The 20672-nt window shown below is 34.6% G+C and overlaps 2 protein-coding genes across 5 annotated transcripts; both read left to right on the plus strand.

The window, feature by feature from the left end:
• Window positions 1-282: 282 nt before the first annotated feature.
• On the plus strand, window positions 283-7464 carry isl1b (ISL LIM homeobox 1b). Of its 2 annotated transcripts, XR_012385869.1 has the most exons (7): window positions 283-394; window positions 515-704; window positions 1612-1749; window positions 1826-1847; window positions 4352-4626; window positions 6187-6318; window positions 6399-7464. XR_012385869.1 is itself a non-coding variant. In NM_001002043.1 (6 exon segments), coding segments are annotated over 6 exon segments (972 nt in total). In that variant the 5' UTR covers window positions 300-360; the 3' UTR covers window positions 6504-7464.
• Window positions 7465-7523: 59 nt separating this feature from the next.
• si:dkey-27b3.4 lies at window positions 7524-19086 on the plus strand. Of its 3 annotated transcripts, XR_012386122.1 has the most exons (6): window positions 7524-8325; window positions 10494-10682; window positions 11732-11925; window positions 12205-12232; window positions 17052-18519; window positions 18784-18844. XR_012386122.1 is itself a non-coding variant. In XM_021472223.3 (5 exons), exons 1-5 carry the CDS (start codon window positions 8229-8231, stop codon window positions 17306-17308), a joined length of 765 nt encoding a protein of 254 aa, XP_021327898.2. In that variant the 5' UTR covers window positions 7524-8228; the 3' UTR covers window positions 17309-19086. The 3 variants fall into 3 exon arrangements, 2 of the variants coding, with proteins under 2 accessions (XP_021327898.2, XP_073770550.1); XM_021472223.3 differs by having other exon boundaries at window positions 17052-19086; XM_073914449.1 differs by lacking the exon at window positions 12205-12232 and having other exon boundaries at window positions 17052-18844.
• The last annotated feature ends 1586 nt before the right edge of the window (window positions 19087-20672 follow it).

The raw sequence follows: 20672 nt of genomic DNA on the forward strand, positions 1-20672 counted from the left end.
ATTTTTTTATGCATTTAGACATTGACTGCAAAATCACAGTTATAAACATGTGTAAAGTCAACAAAAAAAATCTGAAATGCCTGGTAAAACGTTTAGCAAAAGTATAGATTCATGTATAAAAAATACAGAAGAAGATAAACCTGCTGTGGCCGTATCTAACTGTTTGAGGGCGGGGTTTTCGGTAATTAGCTCAATGGTCCAGTGCTTAAGGCGGATACTGATTGGCTCTACTGCACCCACATCAAATCAAACACATAAAAAAGAGCGAGACAGACTCACATTGGTCACCCTGTAAAAGTGCAGTTCAAGAGAAATCTCTATTTAATCGTCAGTGTCTAATATCGAAGATAACAGCGATATATGCTTCTGTCTGACATGGGAGAGCAACAAAACAGTAAGTTGTCATTGTTGCCTGTGTAATGTTTGATGAGAAGCTATAATTCGCATTTTCTAGTGACATTAATGGCTACAACTTGCATATTAGACGTGTGTAATGTAGTGCTTGTTCTTAAAGGAACCAAGCTGTCTTCATTCTGCGTGGGTTGTGGGCTTGAGATCCTGGACCGCTTCATTTTGCGCGTTTCCCCTGATCTGGAGTGGCACGCGCGGTGTCTGAAGTGCGCGGAGTGCCATCAGTTTCTGGACGAGTCCTGCACCTGCTTCATCAGAGACGGCAAAACCTTCTGCAGAGAACACTACAGCAGGTGAGTGGAGCCTATACAATAAATGAATAACTTTCACAAACACTATTACTCCTTTTTCTTTTACTACTTGAAGTATACACATGGTGTTAAAGAAAGTTTTATTTATTTACTTACGTTTTTGGTGGTTTACTGCAATAACTAATAAATGTTAGCCTATTCAACGCTATGAACAGTTATGAAATCATTTACTGTTCCTTAAAGAAAAAAATAAGCTTGTTTTTTATACGTTTTCTAAGACGGCTTTCTTTTCTTTTTTTTCAAAATTTTTACAACACAACTACAATTTAAATTCACAAATACAATCATATGTGAAGATGTAAATGCACAATATTTCTTTTTCTCTTCTTTTTTTTCTGAAATAAAGCATTAGTTTTTCCGTCGTAGTATTTTCTTTTTAACAAATATTTTAAATAATTTGCTAACATTGTACTGCAAAATTACATAATTCTTAACAAAATGCAAGCTTTTGATAATATATTGTGTTTTGACAATTAAAAAAACATACTGTGCTAAATAATTTTTGATAGTTTTTTTTAATAATGGTCTATGTTTGATACTTAATGTATTTGCTAAAATGAACTAATTATGAACAATCTTGTACAGCATTTATTAATCATAATTCAACATTTACTAATACATCATTAACATTCGTAGTTGTGTTTGTTAAATGAATGCACTTAGAATTAACATTAACTAACAATGTTAAATGAATAAATACTGTAATAAATAGATTTTTATGTATTTGGATGTTCATGCTAATAAAAACACAATTTTGTATGAAATTTTAAGACGTAAACTTTATTGAATGTAGCCTAAATATTTTAGTCATGGTTAGTATTATTACCCTAATGATAATAATGATGTGGATGTATTATTTTTTACGCAACAAATCCTCTTTGTTCTGCAGATTATCCACCAGCAAGTGTGCAAAATGCGACAAAGCCTTCATAAGCAAAGAGTTTGTGATGCGTTCTCAAGTGAATATTTATCACATCCAGTGTTTTCGATGCGAGGGATGCAATCGTCCATTACTTCCTGGAGATGAGTATGTTCTGCAGGACGGTCAACTGCTTTGCACCGATCATCATAACAAACTAATGAGTGCTTTTATAAACCAACAGAAGGAGGCTGGCGATCCATTCGGTGAGTGTATGTTTTTCGAAAAGCTTCTCGTCTGGCACTTCAGTGTTCATTCATAGGGTAATCAAGAAATTCAAAACACTATAAAGTCTAATGTGAATATGTTTTAAGTTTTGAAGAGATACAACTTCAGATGCAGTTCAGCACTATGCCTTAAATGAGTTAATCCAGTAATTTGAAAATGTTTGACACAAATCCCACAACTTTTGTCACCATTGCCTGAATTTGGTGAAAAATTTGATTAATGGAATTGTTTGTGAGCTGGTCATCAATGTCATAAAAGACACCATGTTTGGTCTGAATGAGCTAAAATATTGCAGAGATAAAGCCTCATGTCTACTTTGGTAAGCTGTTTGTAGAGTTCATTTGTATGTTATTCAAGAAAAATCTAACACTGGTCACTTTGTATTCTGTAACGTCTTGCCAACATATTTTAAACATGATTAGGAAAAAAAAATTGAAAATTAGTTTTTTCATGAAAAAATTATGTTGTTCTTTGTGAAGAGATAACAAGGAATTTTACTCTAGCCTTTTAAGTTCATTAGCATAAACCTATTCAACATTGTACTGTTAAAACACTATTGCACTGCATGACGGTGTGGTTTGATTCAGTACAGCTCACTTTTAGGGATCTTAGCAGATGCTTTTGCACTAAACAACTTAAATTTGAAGAGGCATTTAGCAATTCAACTAGAAAAGGCTATACGTGCAAGACGTACTAATAATACAAAGGAACTGCTCCGAGTTCGAAGGGGGTGAGTCTTTTTTATAGTTTCAACTTGGTTGAGGTTCCAAACAAGCTGTACCATTACCAAAACAATACACAGTACTAATCATCAACTACTAGTCAAAGGGTATTATCACTAGTGTTGTTGAAGTTGCAACATGAGCCACCAAACCGGCTATATTTCCATAGTCAGCAGCAGCCATTGCTGTATTATTAATCCCCCTTGACTAAACCATTTTTATACCACAGCAGAAAAAAAAGATACTGAAATTGCAGCATCATAGTCAGTAGAAGAGATCCAGATGTTCTTTTCATTAGTTGTTTTAGTGAGAGCAGGATGAGATGACCAAAAGTGAAAATGTTTTCAGGTAGTCATGGTACTAGAAGCTGCGCAACTATAGCATTAATCCCATCCACTTTTAGTGGAACTAAATTGCAGTGAAAGTGCGAACCGAGCATAGCATTTCCATCCAAAGATGCTTTTTAGAATTTTGCACAAAATTAGAATATCGCATAAAATATTTGTACATAAAACACATCCAATAAGTAAAAGAAAAGAAAATGATTAATTTCTGATAAACCGGTGAAACATTTTGAAAGATGAAGATGAAACACAATGAAGACAATGTAAAAAAAGCTGGGTTCCACACAATTCCTTTACGTTCTTCCAGCACAAGTCAATTAGTTAACTTCAGCTCACTTTAAATAAGCATTTTGAAAAATAACAGCCATAATCCTTTTTTGGGGTGCATGCGGTGGCTTTTGGTGGCAGGAGAGCTCTTTTGGTGGCTCTTTGGGAGCGCAGACGCTCAAGACAGTACTGGGAGGTAATAATACTGAACCACTTTCATAATCAACATCATCGGTCCACTGGTTTGTCTGTTAATGCCAATCTAAGACATATATTTTTGTAAATTTTGTTAAAATAATGTTATTTTCAGTTAAAAAATGTATTTAAAAATCTGATAAAAAGTTTATCCTATTCACAGTTATGAGTATGCATGCGCATAAAAATAGGTTGATGGACACATGCTATTGTTACAGATTCACGTAAACAAGGATTGTCATTAAATTAAATTCTATTCACATTTACTTGTTTAGCACTTTTACAATGTAGATTGTGTCAAAGCAGCTTCACATAGAAGATCATAGTAAATTGAAATAGTGTCAGTTCAGTTTTCAGAGTTTAAGTTCAGTTCAGTTTAGCTCAGTTCAGTGTGGTTTAATATTTACTACTGAGAGTCCAAAAAATAAAGAGCAATCCATTGATGCGTAGCTCTACAGATCCCGAACCATCCAAGCCAGTGGTGACAGCAGCGAGGAAAAAACTCACCAACTGGCGAAAGTGAAAAGCTAAAAAATCTCGAGAGAAAACAGGCTGAGTTGGGCACGACTATTTCTCCTCTGGAGAAACGTCTTGTGCAGAGCTGCAGACTAGGCGCCAGAGGCTGGAAGCTGGACCTAAGCGAAGACTCATCTGTCTCTGTGGAAAGCATGAGAAAAGAATGTGGAAAGGCTTGCTTTACTTTAAGTTAATAGCTTTTTTAATTATTTATTTTTGTGAGTATACTTACGAGAAGTACATTTGAAGAGAAACAGGAATATGGGATGGGGAAAGATCCAGCAGTCAGGCACTGCACTGACCATTCTATTGACCTTTAGTTGGATTATATAAGTCACTTTGGATGTAGCAGGTTTCAGTTAGTAAAAAAAGTGTATATTTTGAAATTACAGTGTGTTGTTTTAAAGTAAACTCTCTCTTTATGTCACACTACTACAGAGGAGATCAAATCCACACTGTCCTGGTCCTCAATGCAGAGGTGTTCAGAGAGGGCGACCCGCGTCAGGACGGTTCTCAGTGAGACTCAGCTCTGCATGCTTCAGACCTGTTACACTGCAAATCCCAGACCTGATGCTCTCATGAAAGAGCAGCTGGTTGAAATGACTGGTCTCAGTCCTCGGGTCATTCGTGTCTGGTTCCAGAACAAGAGATGCAAAGATAAGAAGAGAAGTCTGACCATGAGACACACACAGAAGCAGCTTGAGGGGCATCTGGTTAGTAGCACTTACTTTAAAACTAAAGCTGCAGTCTGTAATTTTTATTTATTTATTTATTAAGTACATAACCAGTCAGTGTTCAAAACTATTTCCTTACCCTAGCCTGATTCACAACGGTGAGCTTGTAATAATGCTTTATGTTTTATAATTTCATTGCTACTGGTAGGTTTTCGCATGAAAATATGGGTGGTCTGTTGTTCATTGGATGGGTCAGTCAGTTGACAGCGGCTTCTATTGGAATTATGCAAGAACAGCAGGCGTGAATGGCACTTGAGAAAAAAATTTGAGATCTCAAAAAGTGTACACAGCGGCCTCTGGTGGATTCGCAAAAAAAAGAAAAGCATAGCTCCTGGGACCAATTTGGCGCTCTCCAGAAATGTATATTGCGGTTCATTTTCAGAATGAGCCTGGATTGTTTTTTTATTTAAATGAACAATTTCCCATGAAATTCAAATGTTACATCAATTAGAAATTAGACTATACAAATACTAAATGTAACAGTAAAATCATGTTGAAATTGAAATCCGGTTGAATGGGAAGTTGCTGAGACTTATTTCAGTATGTCAATGTACTTCCAACTGAAATGGAATATTGAGTAGGGACAGGGCTTATTTGGGGCTTATTTACTGAAAGTAAACTGAAGTAAGTTGTCAAACTGACATAATCAGAGAAGAGCCAGCACTACAAACATGGAAGCAGAAGATCAGACTTTGAATTAAGATCACATTTAATTAAAGAATAACAATGTGAGATAGGAAAATATTTTTTTTTTAATTTCACACAGACTTTAACACTAACAGATTGAAAACAAAATATATCAATAATAATTTGCATAAAGAGGTGTGATATAAGCTAATTTGTTAAATTTGATCACTATATATACACAGCATGACTAATTTGTGATACATTTTTATCCTCAGCTAGTCAAAACAAAAAGGTGGACATTATTTATTGGTTCAGATGACATTCTCCGGTAGAATTTGTTATTTCGATCAAAGTATTAAGTACCTCCAACTCCATCGGCGCAGTGACTGACCACCACATACACTGCAAAACATTAGATTATACACACCACGACACACAAACCAATGGAAACAAAAAGCAAAAAGCTGCAGTTGCACGTTTTAAAATAGAGATGGCGACAAAGAGGCAAAACTTACAGTTTGCAGCTTTAGCATTAGCTGTGTTTCCTTCACCCTGTCTTGATGCAAATTTGAAGTATCAAATCACAAACAAGAAATGGAAGTTTAAAAAAAAAAACTTAGTTTGAAAAAAGGTTTTAACATTCACTTGTGGCGGTTTTGATGAGAAACGGGGTTTATGTGAATGGAAACCCATTTCCCAAATAAACTGTGACATAGAGAGCATTACACTCATGAGACTAATCAGCTGTTTCTGCTATGGTGAGTTGTTTACTGTCTGTTACAAGGTTACCAATACTACAGTCAGCTTCTCTAACAACTTGATGGAAATTATTATTATTTTTTTTGAAAACTTAAAAAAACATTCATTTGGTTAATGAGATCTGGCTAATGACACATTCTTTAAACATTGTAGGTTTCAGAGGAGCCGCTACTGCTGGTCAGTACAGAGAGTCAGGACAGTGATGTGATGATCAGCCCACCATGGAAACTACTGACCGACTTCATTCTGGAAAACGAAGCTGAGCACAGATCATTCCCACAAATGGTAAACATCAAGGATTACTGAGACTGCATAATGGATACATTTTTTGTACTGTTATTAATTTGTTTTGATTTGGGTTCCAGCTGTCTTTACCAACAGAAGGCCCGTGTTCTGCTGGAAGTGAAGTTGCGTCAGTATCAGACACCGCCAACAGCCTGACAGCAAGTCCAACGGACATCAGAGAGTGAACAGAGATACACCAGCAATTCAATGTATACTTGCTCAATTGAAGTATTATTTAAGGTGGCTGTGAGAGCTTAACGTGCTGCAATAAAAAAAAAAATACAATTACAAAAAACAGCAGCAAATTAAGAAAAGATCTTCATCCGTGTGACACATTAAAAAATGTTTAAAAAACACAACAGAAATGTTTTGTGGGACCCAAAAACGTGACGAACGCTGCTGTGCCATGACTATTGCTCAGTGAAGTTGTAGGTGATCTTTGAAAGGTGAGTTTTTGTTTGTTTATTTAAACGTCCAGATTCCCTTTGTTCATTTTATTAGCCCAAATAACCATAACCTAAATGGTCTGTCACATTTTAGGATCCTTTTAAAACATTTCCATTGTGTTCCGAGCTATTTTGCAAGTATTTTATGACAATGTAGTACATTTTATTAATTTGTTTGCATTGTAAGAAAATGCAGTGCATTTTTTTAAAAATGTGTATGCGCTGTAAGGAATTGCAGAATGTGTGCTGTTAAACGGATGTACCCCTTTTCTTAATTTGCTGGTGTTTTTTGTAATTGCATGTGTTTTCTTAAATTGCTGCACCTTCAGCTCTCTTAACCACTATAATTAATTTTTCTGATTTAAATCTTGTAAACACAGTGTATATTATTAAAACAATAGTAATTTATTATATTTAAAGCACAAGGATTATCCTGTGTGGGTAAAATGTGACAGCGTGTTAGTGCTCTTATTATTTTGCAATGTATTTGCTTATTAAAATGAACTGTTGTTGTATTTTTTTTTTAATTTGCATTCAATTCAGTTTGTTAACCAATGTGCCTATATGGTTGCGCCAAAAGTACTGGTAGAAATGAAACAAAAATTATTAAAATTAATGTCTTGTATTGCACAGATCGTCTAGAAAGTTTGATAGATATTGTATTTCATTATTGGTATATAAATTATATTATCACAAAGTTGCCTTGATGTGTTGTTGAGCTGTTATTTTTGTCATGATTCTCCAGCACCGTTTCTGCTTTTTTGTTTCTCTTATTAAATAAGTAACACAGGGCCCAGTTTTTCAAAAAATGTCATCTGGATCAAATTGGTACAGATTTGGAAAACCCATGTTTTGCTATCCAGGATTAACTGATCTATCTTACTACAGTTTTTAAAGGTACACTGGGATGGACCACTCTGATCCCAATATCAAATTTCAGGATTACGAAATACTGTTTACCAGAGCCTTAAATGGAACCAATTGCGTAGCCTACTGGCTTAGCAAAAAAAAAAAAAAAAACAGGTATGCAAAATACCAGCTGCCACAAACAGACATAGGTTGTTTTAATGGTTACAAACAGAATCACTTTAATCAACAAATATTTAACCTTATAGTTTGTTCTAATACAAAACTGCTTTGATATTGTTTTGTTGTTGTTTACCAGATCTTATATACCATCTAGATGTGATATGCTTTATAAAGGCTTTAAATATGAAGGAATGTATTTCATCAGCAACCATTAAGTTTTTGATCATTAACTTAATAAATTTAAAATAAAATAAAACTTAATTTTACTTTTGAAAAATTTGGCTCTGGTGGCATATATATATCTCACTCACTGCTAGTAGCTGAAATATAATCATTAAAATTATTTTAAATGATTAAAAGTTATCCATTATGTAGTTTTATGTCATTTGATACCACTGCGGCTATTTTTAGAGTCCTATTGCAGTAGTTTTAAAAATGAAAGCGAAAGAAAGTTATTGCATCACGAATGCATTGCCCAGTGATCCACCGCTCGTCCTGACATCGCACTCCTTTGTAAAAGAAGAAGAAAACGGTGAGTAACATACATCCTTCATTTACTTACAGGATTTCCTCTGGGTTAGTCTACGATTTGTGAATGTCTTTGAGATGTAAAATGCATTATCAATGATCCGTGAAAAGAATTAGTGCTATTGCAATTGCTACCTTTAAACTGCACCTTACACATGCATAAAAATCTTCGTCATATACTTGCCGTTTTGAGCAAAAATCTTTTATCTAGCACAAAATTATGTTATAAATGTTAGCATTAACATTTGTCATTTATCACGCAATGTTTTTACAAAAAAATCACGTTACTACATTTTGTGCATTTCTAGGCAGGTTAGACCACATCTGCATGTGCTACTTCCTTGTTGCTCGTAAACACTGACAAAATAGTCTGATAGACTGCAGTGTAAAGTTCACAGAGCACACACTAAAAATATGTCAGTGAGTTATTTAAAGTGTAACTATAGGAGCAGGTCATAAATGCTGTAGTTATGTTTAGGTGTAATGAATGATATGTGCCTCATTCAACAAACATTAACTACTTAACTTTCAAATTAGCTATGTTCACATTAGACTGGTGTTATTTACAAATCAACAAAACATTTAAATCTTTCTTGGATGATTAGTTAAGTAGAAAACAAACAAATAAGAATGGCATTCCTATATCCCATTTACTGTAATATAAGTTATTTCTCAAAGCGATTTATTACATATTATATATATTTTCATGTAATAAATGTTGGGGTGACGTAGTGGCGCAGTAGTGCTGTCGCCTCACAGCAAGAAGGTCGCTGGTTCGAGCCTCTGCTCAGTTGGCATTTCTGTGTGGAGTTCTCCCTGCGCTCGTGTGGGTTTTAAAAGACATGCGGTATAGGTGAATTCAGGCTAAATTGTCCGTAGTGTATGAGTGTGTGTGTGTGTGAATGAGTGTGTGTGGATGTTTCCCTGAGATGGGTTACGGCTGGAAGGGCATCCGCTGCGTAAAAAACGTGCTGGATAAGTTGGCGGTTCATTCCGCTATGGCGAAACCGGATTAATAAAGGGACTAAGCCGACAAGAAAATGAATGAATGAATGAATAATAAATGTTGTTATAACTTAACTTGAATTAAATAATTGTATATAGGCAGGCAACAATTTTGAACTCTAATTTCAGCTTTACAGTAGCTTCTGACATGTTTTTAGTCCTGGAATGTGGATCTTTTTTGCAAGTATGCAACATTCGTTCATTCATTCATTTTCCTGTCGGCTTAGTCCCTTTATTAATCCGGGGTCGCCACAGCGGAATGAACCGCCAACTTATCCAGCAAGTTTTTACGCAGCGCATGCACTTCCAGCTGCGACCCATCTCTGGGAAAAAGTATGCAACATTGTTTAAAATTGTGTTAAATGTAAGACATTACTGTAAATGTAGCCTATAGGGCATGATTTCCTAAGAATGTTCACACATTGGTTTGCAAATTTGACTTGAAATAAATGAAATACACCTTTTGTTTCATTGCTAGCAATCAGATTAACTTGTCCTTTTTGGGCACTATTTATTCAATTGGAAATATACTAATTTATTTAATAAAGTAGCATTTTATCTTCATTAAAATGAACCATGTTCTTTGGTATATTGATTAGCATTTTCAATAGGTTTAGTTTCTTTTAGTTAAACTATGGTTATTGTAGCGAAGCCATGATTAGTTTGTGACTCTGGACCTCACAAGTGTCAATAAAAAAATGAGATTTATACATAATGGAATCTGAGGATTAAAATAATCAAAATACTGAAAAAATCACATTTAAAATGGTCTAAATTAGCTTCAATGCACATTATTAACTAAAAAATCGGTTAGTAAATGAAAATGTACTAAAATTTCCTTTGGTAAATTTACTAATATTTTCCTTCATGAAACTTGATACTTCCTAAATATTTTAACGATTATGGGCATTAAAGATAAATCAGTAATTTTGATCCATACAGTTTTTAGCGCTTGCCAAAAGACCCTTGCAAACTGGTCCCATTTGTGAGTACCATGGTTTAAATACAATAAACATATTTGTTTGGTTTGAATTGTAGCAAAATTTTCATAATGGCAATGAAAGTTTGAGTTTTTAATAGGATAATAATTAATTTTCGCTATTAATTATATTTGTTGTTTTACTTCATTGTAGCAAAATTGAATTTTCTGAATTTTTTTGAATGCAGGACAAACAATGGATTGTGCTGTTGACGATTTCAAGAGAATGCTTCATAATAAAGCATCTGGCCTGAAAGAGTCCTCTTCAGTTAAGAAGTGTGATGTCATATTGTACTTCTGCCCCATTACTTCACGAGCAGGAACTGATATTGATGCTGCAATGAAGCACCTTAATCAAATCACAAGTGACTTACAAGGTAGATGATTACATGATTAAAAGGCAAGGCATAGCAGGAGACCATGCAGGGTAAAATAATTACTAATATTAATCATGATGCTTCCCCATTGATTGACTACAGTAAGAAGTGCAAACATTTTGTTTGTATCACAAGTTTTCTAAAAATGCTACATTTTATTGATTAAATATGCACACATTTGCATACATTTCTAGAGCAAAAATCTGAACTTTGAATAAAGTCAGGTTATTTAATTGTATATTTGTTAATATTAGAGAAAACTTGTTTTATAGAGTGGATTTTAGGAATTTATTTTAACCCACACAATTCAGAAAATACTGCAAACAGTGAGAAATTCAAAGAAACACGTTTGTGTAAAATGTTGCACATAATAAACCATATATACTGTTGCATACAATCTTTACTATATATATAACGTTTAAACAACCTTTAAACATATACTGCAATTAAAATCTGTAGACTGATTTAAAGAGATAGTTCAACCCACAACTAAGATTCTGTGATCATTTAATCACCCTTCACTTACCACAAACATGTTTAAGTCTCTTATGTTGAACATACACACAAAAAAAGTTATTTTGGAAAATGTAAAACTGTAACCACTGGCTTAATATTTGTCATTGGTTACTGGTTTCTAACATTCTTTGAATTATCTTCTTTTGTGTTAGAATTAGCATTAGTCTAGAAACTTTTTAAATGTGTATTTTGGTAGTTTTCTCTTTACATTAGATCAGGGGTGTCAAACTTAATTCCTGGAGGGCCAAAGCCCTGCACAGTTTAGTTCCAACCCTGCTCCAACACACATACCTGTAGGTTTCAAACAAGCCTGAAGGACTCAATTAGTTTGATCAGGTGTGTTTTATTAGGGTTGGAACTAAACTGTGCAGAGCTGCGGCCCTTTTGGAACTGAGTTTGACACCTGTGCATTAAACTGAAAAAAAAAAAAACACTTTATGAAACCAAAATCCAAAATCTTAAAAATTCACAGGTGCGAAAAATGTTTTTATTTTAATTCTCCATTTAACCACCCACTTTTAACTGACTTACAGCTTCCAAACTTGCCATCGTTGTGGTGCTCCATATCACGTTTGACCCAGATAAAATAATATCTGACAGTGAAAAAATTATCAAGCAAGAGAACACATATGCTGTAGACTGTCTGCTTTGTGAAACTGATGGATTACTGGAATGTCAGAAGAATGCAGAAGCAATTAAAAAAACTGCAAATCACTTCAAAAGCAAGGTAGGTTCATCACCATTGGCCATTTGCACAAACTGTGAGGACAAGTTTTGACTTATGAATAAATATCTAAGAACTTTCATTTATTTTCAACACAACACACATTACCTTGGCACAAAATCTAAAAAAAAAAAAAAAGATCAAATGTTAAATCAGCTTTCAAACATTATATTTGCTGTAGTTTCTAGGTTCAAAATTCATGACAACCTTAATTTCATGGAAACTTCAGAGTCTAAATATGTGATTTGATGTAGTATGTTCAAATATGTCTTTCCCTTACAGAAGCTGACTTCATTTTATTGCTTGACAAGTAAGTATTTCAAGCTAACATTTCTCATTTGTGACCCTGGACCACAGAACTATTTTTATGTTACCAGTGATTCTTTCTTACAGTGTATCCGGAAAGTATTCATATATTTCACTTTTTCCACATTTATTTATGTTACAGCCTTATTCCAAAATGGATTAAATTCATTTCATTAAGTTCAATTTATTTCCTCAAAATTCTTCACACAATACCCCATAATGACAATGTGAAAAGATTTTATTTTTTTTTTTAAATGTAGCAAATTTATTAAAAATATAAAACCTGAAAAATCACACGTACATCAGTATTCACAGCCTTTGCCTTGAAGTTCTAAATTGAGCTGAGGTACATTCTGTTTCCACTGATCATTCTTGAGATGTTTCAGCAGCTTTGAGTTGATTGTACATTATTTGAAAAGGCATACACCTGTCTATATAAGGTCCCAGGGTTGACAGTGCATGTCAAAGCACAAACCAAGCTTGAAGACAAAGTAATTGTCTGTAGACCTCCGGAACAGGATTGTCTCGAGGCACAAGGCTGGGAAAGGTTACAAAAAAATTTCTATTGCTCTGAAAGCTCCAATGAGCACAGTGGCCTCCATATTCCTAGAGCTGGCCGGCTATTTAAGCTGAGAACCTTACAGAAGGACAACCATCTGTGCAGCAATCCACCAATCAGGCCTGTATGGTAAAATGGCCAGACGGAATTTGCTAAAAGGCATCTGTAGGACTCTCAGACTATAAGAAACAAAATCCTCTGGTCTGATGAGACTAAAACTGAACTCTTTGGAGTGAATGCCAGGTGTTACGTTTGGAGAAATCTAGGCACCCTCATCACCAGGCTAATACCATCTCTACAGTGAAGCATGGTGGTGGCAGCATCATGCTGTGGGGATGTTTTTCAGCAGCAGGAACTGGAAGACTAGTCAGAATATAGGGAAGATGAATGCAGCAATGTACAGAGACATCCTGAATGAAAACCTGCTTCAAAGTGCTCTTAACCTCAGACTGGGGTGACGGTTCATCTTCCAGCAGGAAAATGATTCAAAGCACAGCGCCAAAATATCAATAGAGTGGCTTCACAACAACTCTGTGAATGTACTTGAGTGGCCCAGTCAGAGCCCAGACCTAAATCCTATTAAACACCTCTGGAGAGATCTGAAAATGGCTGTACACCGTCGCTTCCCTTTCAACCTGATAGAGCTTGAGAAGTACTGCAAAGAAGAATAGGCAAAAGTTCTCAAAGACAGGTGTGCCAAGCTTGTGGCATCATATTCAAAAAGACTTGCTGTATTTAATGCCAAAGGTGAATCGCCAAAGTATTAAGCAAAGGTGATTTTTTCAGGTTTTTTATTTTGAATAAATTTGCAACAATATTCACATTGTCATTATGGGGTATTGTGTGTAGAATTTGGAGAAAATAAATGAATGTAATCCATTTTGGAATAAGGCTGTTACATAAAAAAATATGGAAAAAGTGAAGCACTATGAATACTTTCCGGATGCACTGTATATGCCAGAAATCATTAGAATATTATCTAAAATCATGTCCATTAAGATATTTTCAGAATTTTTGCAACTATAAATATATTACAACATGTTTGATTAGTACATTTATGCATTGTTATATGGATAATTCACCCAAAAATACAATTTACTAGCATTTATTCACCCTAGTTTCAAAGCTTTGCATATTGCCCTGACCTCACAAACCATATGTCAACGGAAAGCTAATATTCTGCTTTCAAATGATTCTAAAATCGAAATAAAAATATAAAAAATAAAATTTTAACTGAATGGTTTAGTTGTCCAGGGTCACATTTAGCAATATGTCTTCACTGGTAATGCTTCTTTACGCTGGCTGAAGTTTCCCAAATACTAGACCAGGGATGACAAACTCAATTCATGGAGAGCCGCAACCCTGCAGAGTTTAGTTCCAGCCCTGCTTCAACACAGCTATTTGCAGGTATCAAACAAGACTACAGCACTTGATTAGTACAATCAGGTGTGTTTAATTAGGGTTGGAACAAAACTGTGCAGAGCTACGGCTCTCCAGGAACTGAGTTTGACACCTGTGTACTAGACCATTGATCTGACTAATGTTAAAATCAAACCAGATCATCTTCAATCAAAACAAAAAATGATTTGTGAAGTTGATCAACAATGTCAATATCCCAGACTTTGACACAGCTAACATATATAGCTTAACCATATAAAGCTTGAGCATGTTAAACCTTTGTGAATATGTAAATTTTGCCAAAGAATGTTCATATTTGAAAGCACCAAAACAAACACACTCATAATTCAACAGGACCTCACTTCTTACCTCACCCCACACATAGCATATACATAACACTGCTAATGATGAAAAAACAACCCAAAACTACAGTTCTTAAAAGTTAGATTATTTCCAAAAAACTAAACTTCTGTCAATAATTATTCACCTTCATGTTGTTCCAAAGCCCCACTTCAGAGCACTTTAGAGTAAAAACAGTTATGGCCGCCATATTGTAGTGTTGTTTCAAACTGTAGAGCTCAAAACTGGCCACTTTTTTTTTCTCTCCGAAATTAAGGATTTTAAATGGTACACCTGGTGCACACTTCAGGCCTCCATGATCTTTTGCACAGTTGTTTGCTGTCAAACTGAATGTTCCATTGAAAGGACTCATCCAGAGGATAAACGTTTCAAAGAGATTAGGGTATATTGGGATAAGCTCTTCCAAATTGAAAACAGTGTTGGGTTATATCCAAAAATCGCATACTTCTATACTATATACAGTTAAGGTCAGAATTGTTAGCCCCCCTGACTTATTAGCGCCCATGTTTATTTTTTCCCCAAATTTCTGTTTAATGGAGGGAATATTGTTTCAGCACATTTCGAAACATAACAGTTTTAGAAACCTAATTCTAATAACTGATTTATTTTATCTTTGTCATGATGACAGTAAATAATATTTTACTTGATATTTTTCAAGACACTTCTGTACAGTTTAAATTGACATTTAAAGGCTTAACTAAGTTAATTAGGTTAACTAGGCTGGTTAGGGTATTTAGGCAAGGTATTGTATAATGATGGTTTGTTCTTTAGACTATCGGAAAAAAAAATTGCTTAAATGGGTTAATAATTTTGTCCCAAAATTGTTTTTGAAAAAATTTAAAACTGCTTTTATTATAGCCGAAATAAAACAAATAAGACTTTCTCCAGAAGAGAACATATTATCAGACATACTGGGGAAATTTCATTGCTCTGTTAAACATCATTTGGCAAATATTAATAAAAGAAAAAAAAAATCAAAAAGGGGCTAATAATTTTGAATTCAACTGTAGTATGATAAAAACAGCATGCTAGCCGAGTAATATGTCTAAATTCAAAGAATTTAAAAAACAGTATTCGATAAGTACCCAGATGACCTACTACTTCTGGCGAGATTCTAAAGTGTTCATCCGATAGACATTACGTTATCCCTTGAAGCACCACGAAAGAATTCATGAATAGGAGTCACCGGAGTGATACAATGCAACTGACGCAGATAGGTCACATGATCATGACAAAATGGCAGATATACAGGGCACCTGAAACAACGGATACTGGAAGCCTGTGCTGGCATTTCTCCTGTGGTGTTGTTATCAGTGTGTAAACACATTTTATAAGTGGTCAGAAACTTGCAAATAACCTACGAATTAATAAAGTTATGTTAAAACCAAGCACACCATTGTTTTTCTTCTGAAATTCCCAATAAGTTTGATGTGTCAAATGACCCTTTTCCTATTGAAAAAACAAAAGTTGGATCCACGATGGCCGACTTCAAAATGGCCACCATGGTCACCACCCATCTTGAAAAGTTTGCCCCCTCACATATACTAATGTGCCACAAACAGGACGTCAATATCGAATATCGACGTTAATATATATATATTAATATATAGAACATAATTTTCTAAAGGTCGAGTAGTACATTTAAATTCAAATGTAGTACCTACGGAGTGGTATGCACAGGCCCGGATTGGCTAATCGGGAGGACCGGGAGAATTCCCGGTGGGCCGGTCCATTTTTTGGCTGCGAGGGCCGGTGTCCCTAGCTCCAGAATCTGTTGCTTACAGCAGTCACACTTTTTAAATGAATGTATTTATTTACTTGACCACAGTCTTCTTATTCAATATTTTACCGCAGTCTCTCTTTTTATCTATTTTCTCGCAGCCTCGTGATCAAGATGCAGCCTGCAGGTTGATTATCATGTAAATGTTGTGGTTGAGTGGTTAGCACGTTAGATTTTGACACCACCGACCCGGGTTTGATCCTCGTCTGAGTAATATTTTCTTTTTCATTTTTATTGTTAAGACATAAAATACTGTTAGGGTTGTTGAACATTTGAAGTTCTAAAGCAGCTGTTTTCTCAAAAAAGACGTGATAGTTTAAATATAAACTGAATTGGAAATGACCTTATTTCAATATAGTCAGTCGTGAACTGAGGTGGGCCGGTCTGAGGCTTGAAACTCCAGGGCTGAAAAGGAGTCCCACTCCGGCCCTGGGTATGCAGTACCGATTTCAGACACAGCCTTAGAGTTTGTTCTAACCTCTAACTTACAAAAACACTTCTTTTTAACTATATAAAAATTTTAAAAAGTTCCTTTTGTCATCTTTGGTCAGATTTCTTTGATTGTGTCAAAAACATTGACAAATTTGGCCAAATTATACTGTCATCATTTCATTTACTTCAAAAATTTTGACTTGGTGCCAGCTGCATCTACGACAGCATATAAAGCTTTGACATTTTGAGACCAAACTTTGTCATTTTATATAAGTTGTCTTTCATATTTTGCAGAAGATGATAGGAACACTTCTTCACCCATATACGAGAATACAGAAAGTACCCCGCTGATTCACAGTGACGACTCAAGTGAAGGAGTCATACAAAGACAAGAAGATGTACCAAGACATGAAGACAAACTAAGACAAGCAGACAAACTAAGACAAGATGCTTGTTGTTTTTGTGGGGTTTGCTTCTTCTTTTGTTGTGGTTGGCTTTGTGAATGTAAACCTTATAAAAGAATATGTGCATGTTGTCACTGTCAGAAATAATTTGTGGCTGTGTAGCTTGATGAAATCAAACTATCATGAAAACAACTGTAAAAAAATATCAGTAAATTATCAGTTTTCCATATCTTGTGATTCATGTTTTTATTTTTCCCCCTTTGTTTATGCTTTTGAAATACATTAAAATTGTATTATCAACAACTTTTAATCTTTAAAGATCGAAAAAGTGACATTGATTAACATTTTTGATAGCTTAAAGAGTTTGTCTGGGTTGGTGTTGTATATTACGGTACATATACTTATTTTGCTATACTTTGTTTCTGCATTATATTAATTCAAACTATTACAAACTATTCAATAGAGCAGCAATCAACATCCAATGATGCAATTCACAATGTGAATAAATCAAAAACGCTTGTGAAATCACAAAATATGGAAACTGTTAATTAACAGATATTTTTTTTACATTGTACAGAGAAACAAAGAGTGCAGCATAAAGAGACTTAAACTCTGAATACAATTAGCAAGCAACTGGCTCTGACAAATACATAAAGATATTTTATTTTGATGCTGGGTACATAGTTGGTTACATGTAATATGTGTCATGATTAAAAATGAAGTACTTCTAATATCATTATTTTACAAATTAAATATAACTCATAGCCATATTAAATTATGTTTTATAATTAATGACATGATTGCATTATGCTTTACTACTGTGAAATCATATACAACTCTCGAGTCTGGTATTTGAATTTGATTGGCTGAGAGGCCTCCACTAATACCACCACAGAAACCTTTTCACCATGTCACTCCATATACCAGGGGTCACCAATCTCATTCCTGAAGGTCCGGTTCCTGCAGGGTTTAGCTCCAACTTGCCTCAACACACCTGCCTGGGTGTTTCAAGTATACCTATGACCTTGATTAGCTTGTTCCAAGTGTGTTCGATAAATCTGCACAACACCGAACCTCCAGGAACAAGTTGGTGATCCCTGATATATACTATATGTCATGGACTAAAGTCAAATACTGCTGTTGTGTTTTATTTTAGGCAAAAATGTAGTTGTTTAGACTTTATATAAAAGGTTTGTTAGTAAGGATAACACCTATTTGAATTTTTGTTTCAATGATTTTGGAGATATCAGGATGACAGTGGTTGTTTAGCTAAAGAACCTGTCAACCTTACCTCAGACACTTCATCTGGAATCTGCCATTGCTCTTTGACATACATCTCTATAGTGGTTAAACATGATGTAATTTGTTTTGGGTATTGACAATATTTTTTCTTAAAAATTCAATTATTTGTTTCTGAGCAAATAGATCTGACTGAGGACAAAGTAAAAATTGTAATTATTAATTAAGTAATGTATCAAATTGTGGCCATTTTTTAATTTAACTGGTTTTCTTGTGTCTTGGTTATAAATAAAGTTTTTTACTTTGTCCTCAGTCAAATCTATTTGCTCAGAAACAAATAATTGAATTGTTTAAGAAAAAATATTGTCAATACCCAAAACAAGTTACATCATACACTATACATACTGTAAATAATAGTATTTAATAAAACTATTCTGTATTGCCAACAGTGTGTTTGCGGTGATTAACAGAGTGACTGGAAGTAAAATCAGAATGAACAAAATCTACTAAAACAGACAAAATTTAAAACAGAAAAAAGACACCTTTGACTGGTTTGTCCAGGGTCACATTTAGCAACATTTTCACTTTTGGAATGCTTCTTTACTCTAGCCGTAGTTTTGCTAGATTACTAAATACTAGACCATTTATCTGATTAATGTTCAAATCAAACTAGATCATCTTCAGTCAAAAAACAAATAAAAACAAAAAACATTAGCTGTGAAGTTGATCAGCCGAACTGTTCTCCAACAACAATGTCCTAGAATTTGACACAGCTAATTAAAGAGGACATGAGGCTATATTTTTATAAACCTTTAGTATGTTAAATGTTATGAAATGTTATTAACATATAAATCTTTTCAAAGAATGTTCATATTTGAAAAAAAACAAACATACCCATAATTTAACAGGACCTCACTTATTTAGATATCGCCACCCCACACATATAGTTTATACACTACCGGTTAAAAGTTTGGGGTCAGTTTTTTTTTTTTTACTATTAATTTTTTTTAATAATTTTAATAAATAATTCTGTTCATCTGTTTATTTATTAAATATTTATTTATTACTAATTGTATGTGGTTTTAAGTGAAATTATTAGTCCAGTCATTATTGCTTTTATTACTATTATCATTAATAAGCCTCGGCTGGGTCAGTTGGCGTTTCTGTGTGGAGTTTGCATGCTCTTCCTGCGTTTGCGTGGGTTTCCTCCGGGTGCTCTGGTCTCCCCCACAGTCCAAAGGCATGTGGTACAGGTGAATTGGGTAGGCTAAATTGTCCGTTGTGTATAAGTGTGTATAGATGTTTACCAGAGATGGGTTGCAGCTGGAAGGGCATCCGCTGCGTAAAACATGCTGGATATGTTGGCGGTTCTTTCTGCTGTGGTGACCCCAGATTAATAAAGGGACTTAGCCGAAAAGAAAATGAATGAATGAATGAATTAATTAATTAATGAACAGTTCACAATTTTACAATTTCTTCTGTAATTTTAATCAAATAAATGCAGTTTTGGTGAGAAGAATAAGCTTATTTTAAATCATTAAAGATCCTACTGACCCCAAACCTTTGACCGGTATTGTACATAACCCTGTCAATGATGAAAAAACAACCTAAAACTACAAACGCAGCTCTCAAAGGGTTAGTTCAACCAAAAAAATGTAAAATTGTGTCAATAATTGCTCACACACTATGTTGTTCCAAACCCCTACTTAAAAGCACTTTAGAGCTATGGCCGCCATATTGTAGTGTCGTTCCAAACTGAAGTGCTCAAAACTGGATATCAGGATTGTGAAAATTAAGTTCAATTTAAATGTTTTAGGAGACTGAAATTATATATTCCCTGCATTAGTCATGTGAAAACTGGTAATGAGCTGCCAGTACTTCTCTGTTATTTCATATAGAGTTGATTTCTTGAGTTTTGAACATCGATAGTCATGTCAAGGCAGAGGTCAAGATCCCATAATTAGGCATGGGCCGGTATAAGATTCTGACGGTATGATAACCTTGGGTAAAATATCACGATTTCACAATATCTTACTAATATTACTGTTCTTTTAAAATGTCTGGTTAAAGAACAACATCTTTTTCCCCTTTCATTTATTAATTAATTTTCTTTTTGGCTTAGTCCCTTTATTAATCCAGGGTCGCCACAGCAGAATAAACCGCCAACCGAACCAATCTCTGGGAAACATCCACACACACTCATTCATACTCATATACTACTAACAATTTAGCCTACCCAGTTTACCTGTACCGCATGTCTTTGGACTTGTGG

The sequence above is a fragment of the Danio rerio genome, chromosome 10 (genome assembly GCF_049306965.1).
Source record: "Danio rerio strain Tuebingen ecotype United States chromosome 10, GRCz12tu, whole genome shotgun sequence".
Lineage (NCBI taxonomy): Eukaryota > Metazoa > Chordata > Actinopteri > Cypriniformes > Danionidae > Danio > Danio rerio.

Coding starts and splice junctions, on each gene's coding strand:
- si:dkey-27b3.4 (XM_021472223.3), top strand. CDS start 8,229: ATGAAAGCGAAAGAAAGTTATTGCATCACGAATGCATTGCCCAGTGAT. Junction 8,326..10,493: donor TGTAAAAGAAGAAGAAAACG/GTGAGTAACATA, acceptor TTTTGAATGCAG/GACAAACAATGGATTGTGCT. Junction 11,926..12,204: donor CAAATCACTTCAAAAGCAAG/GTAGGTTCATCA, acceptor TTTCCCTTACAG/AAGCTGACTTCATTTTATTG.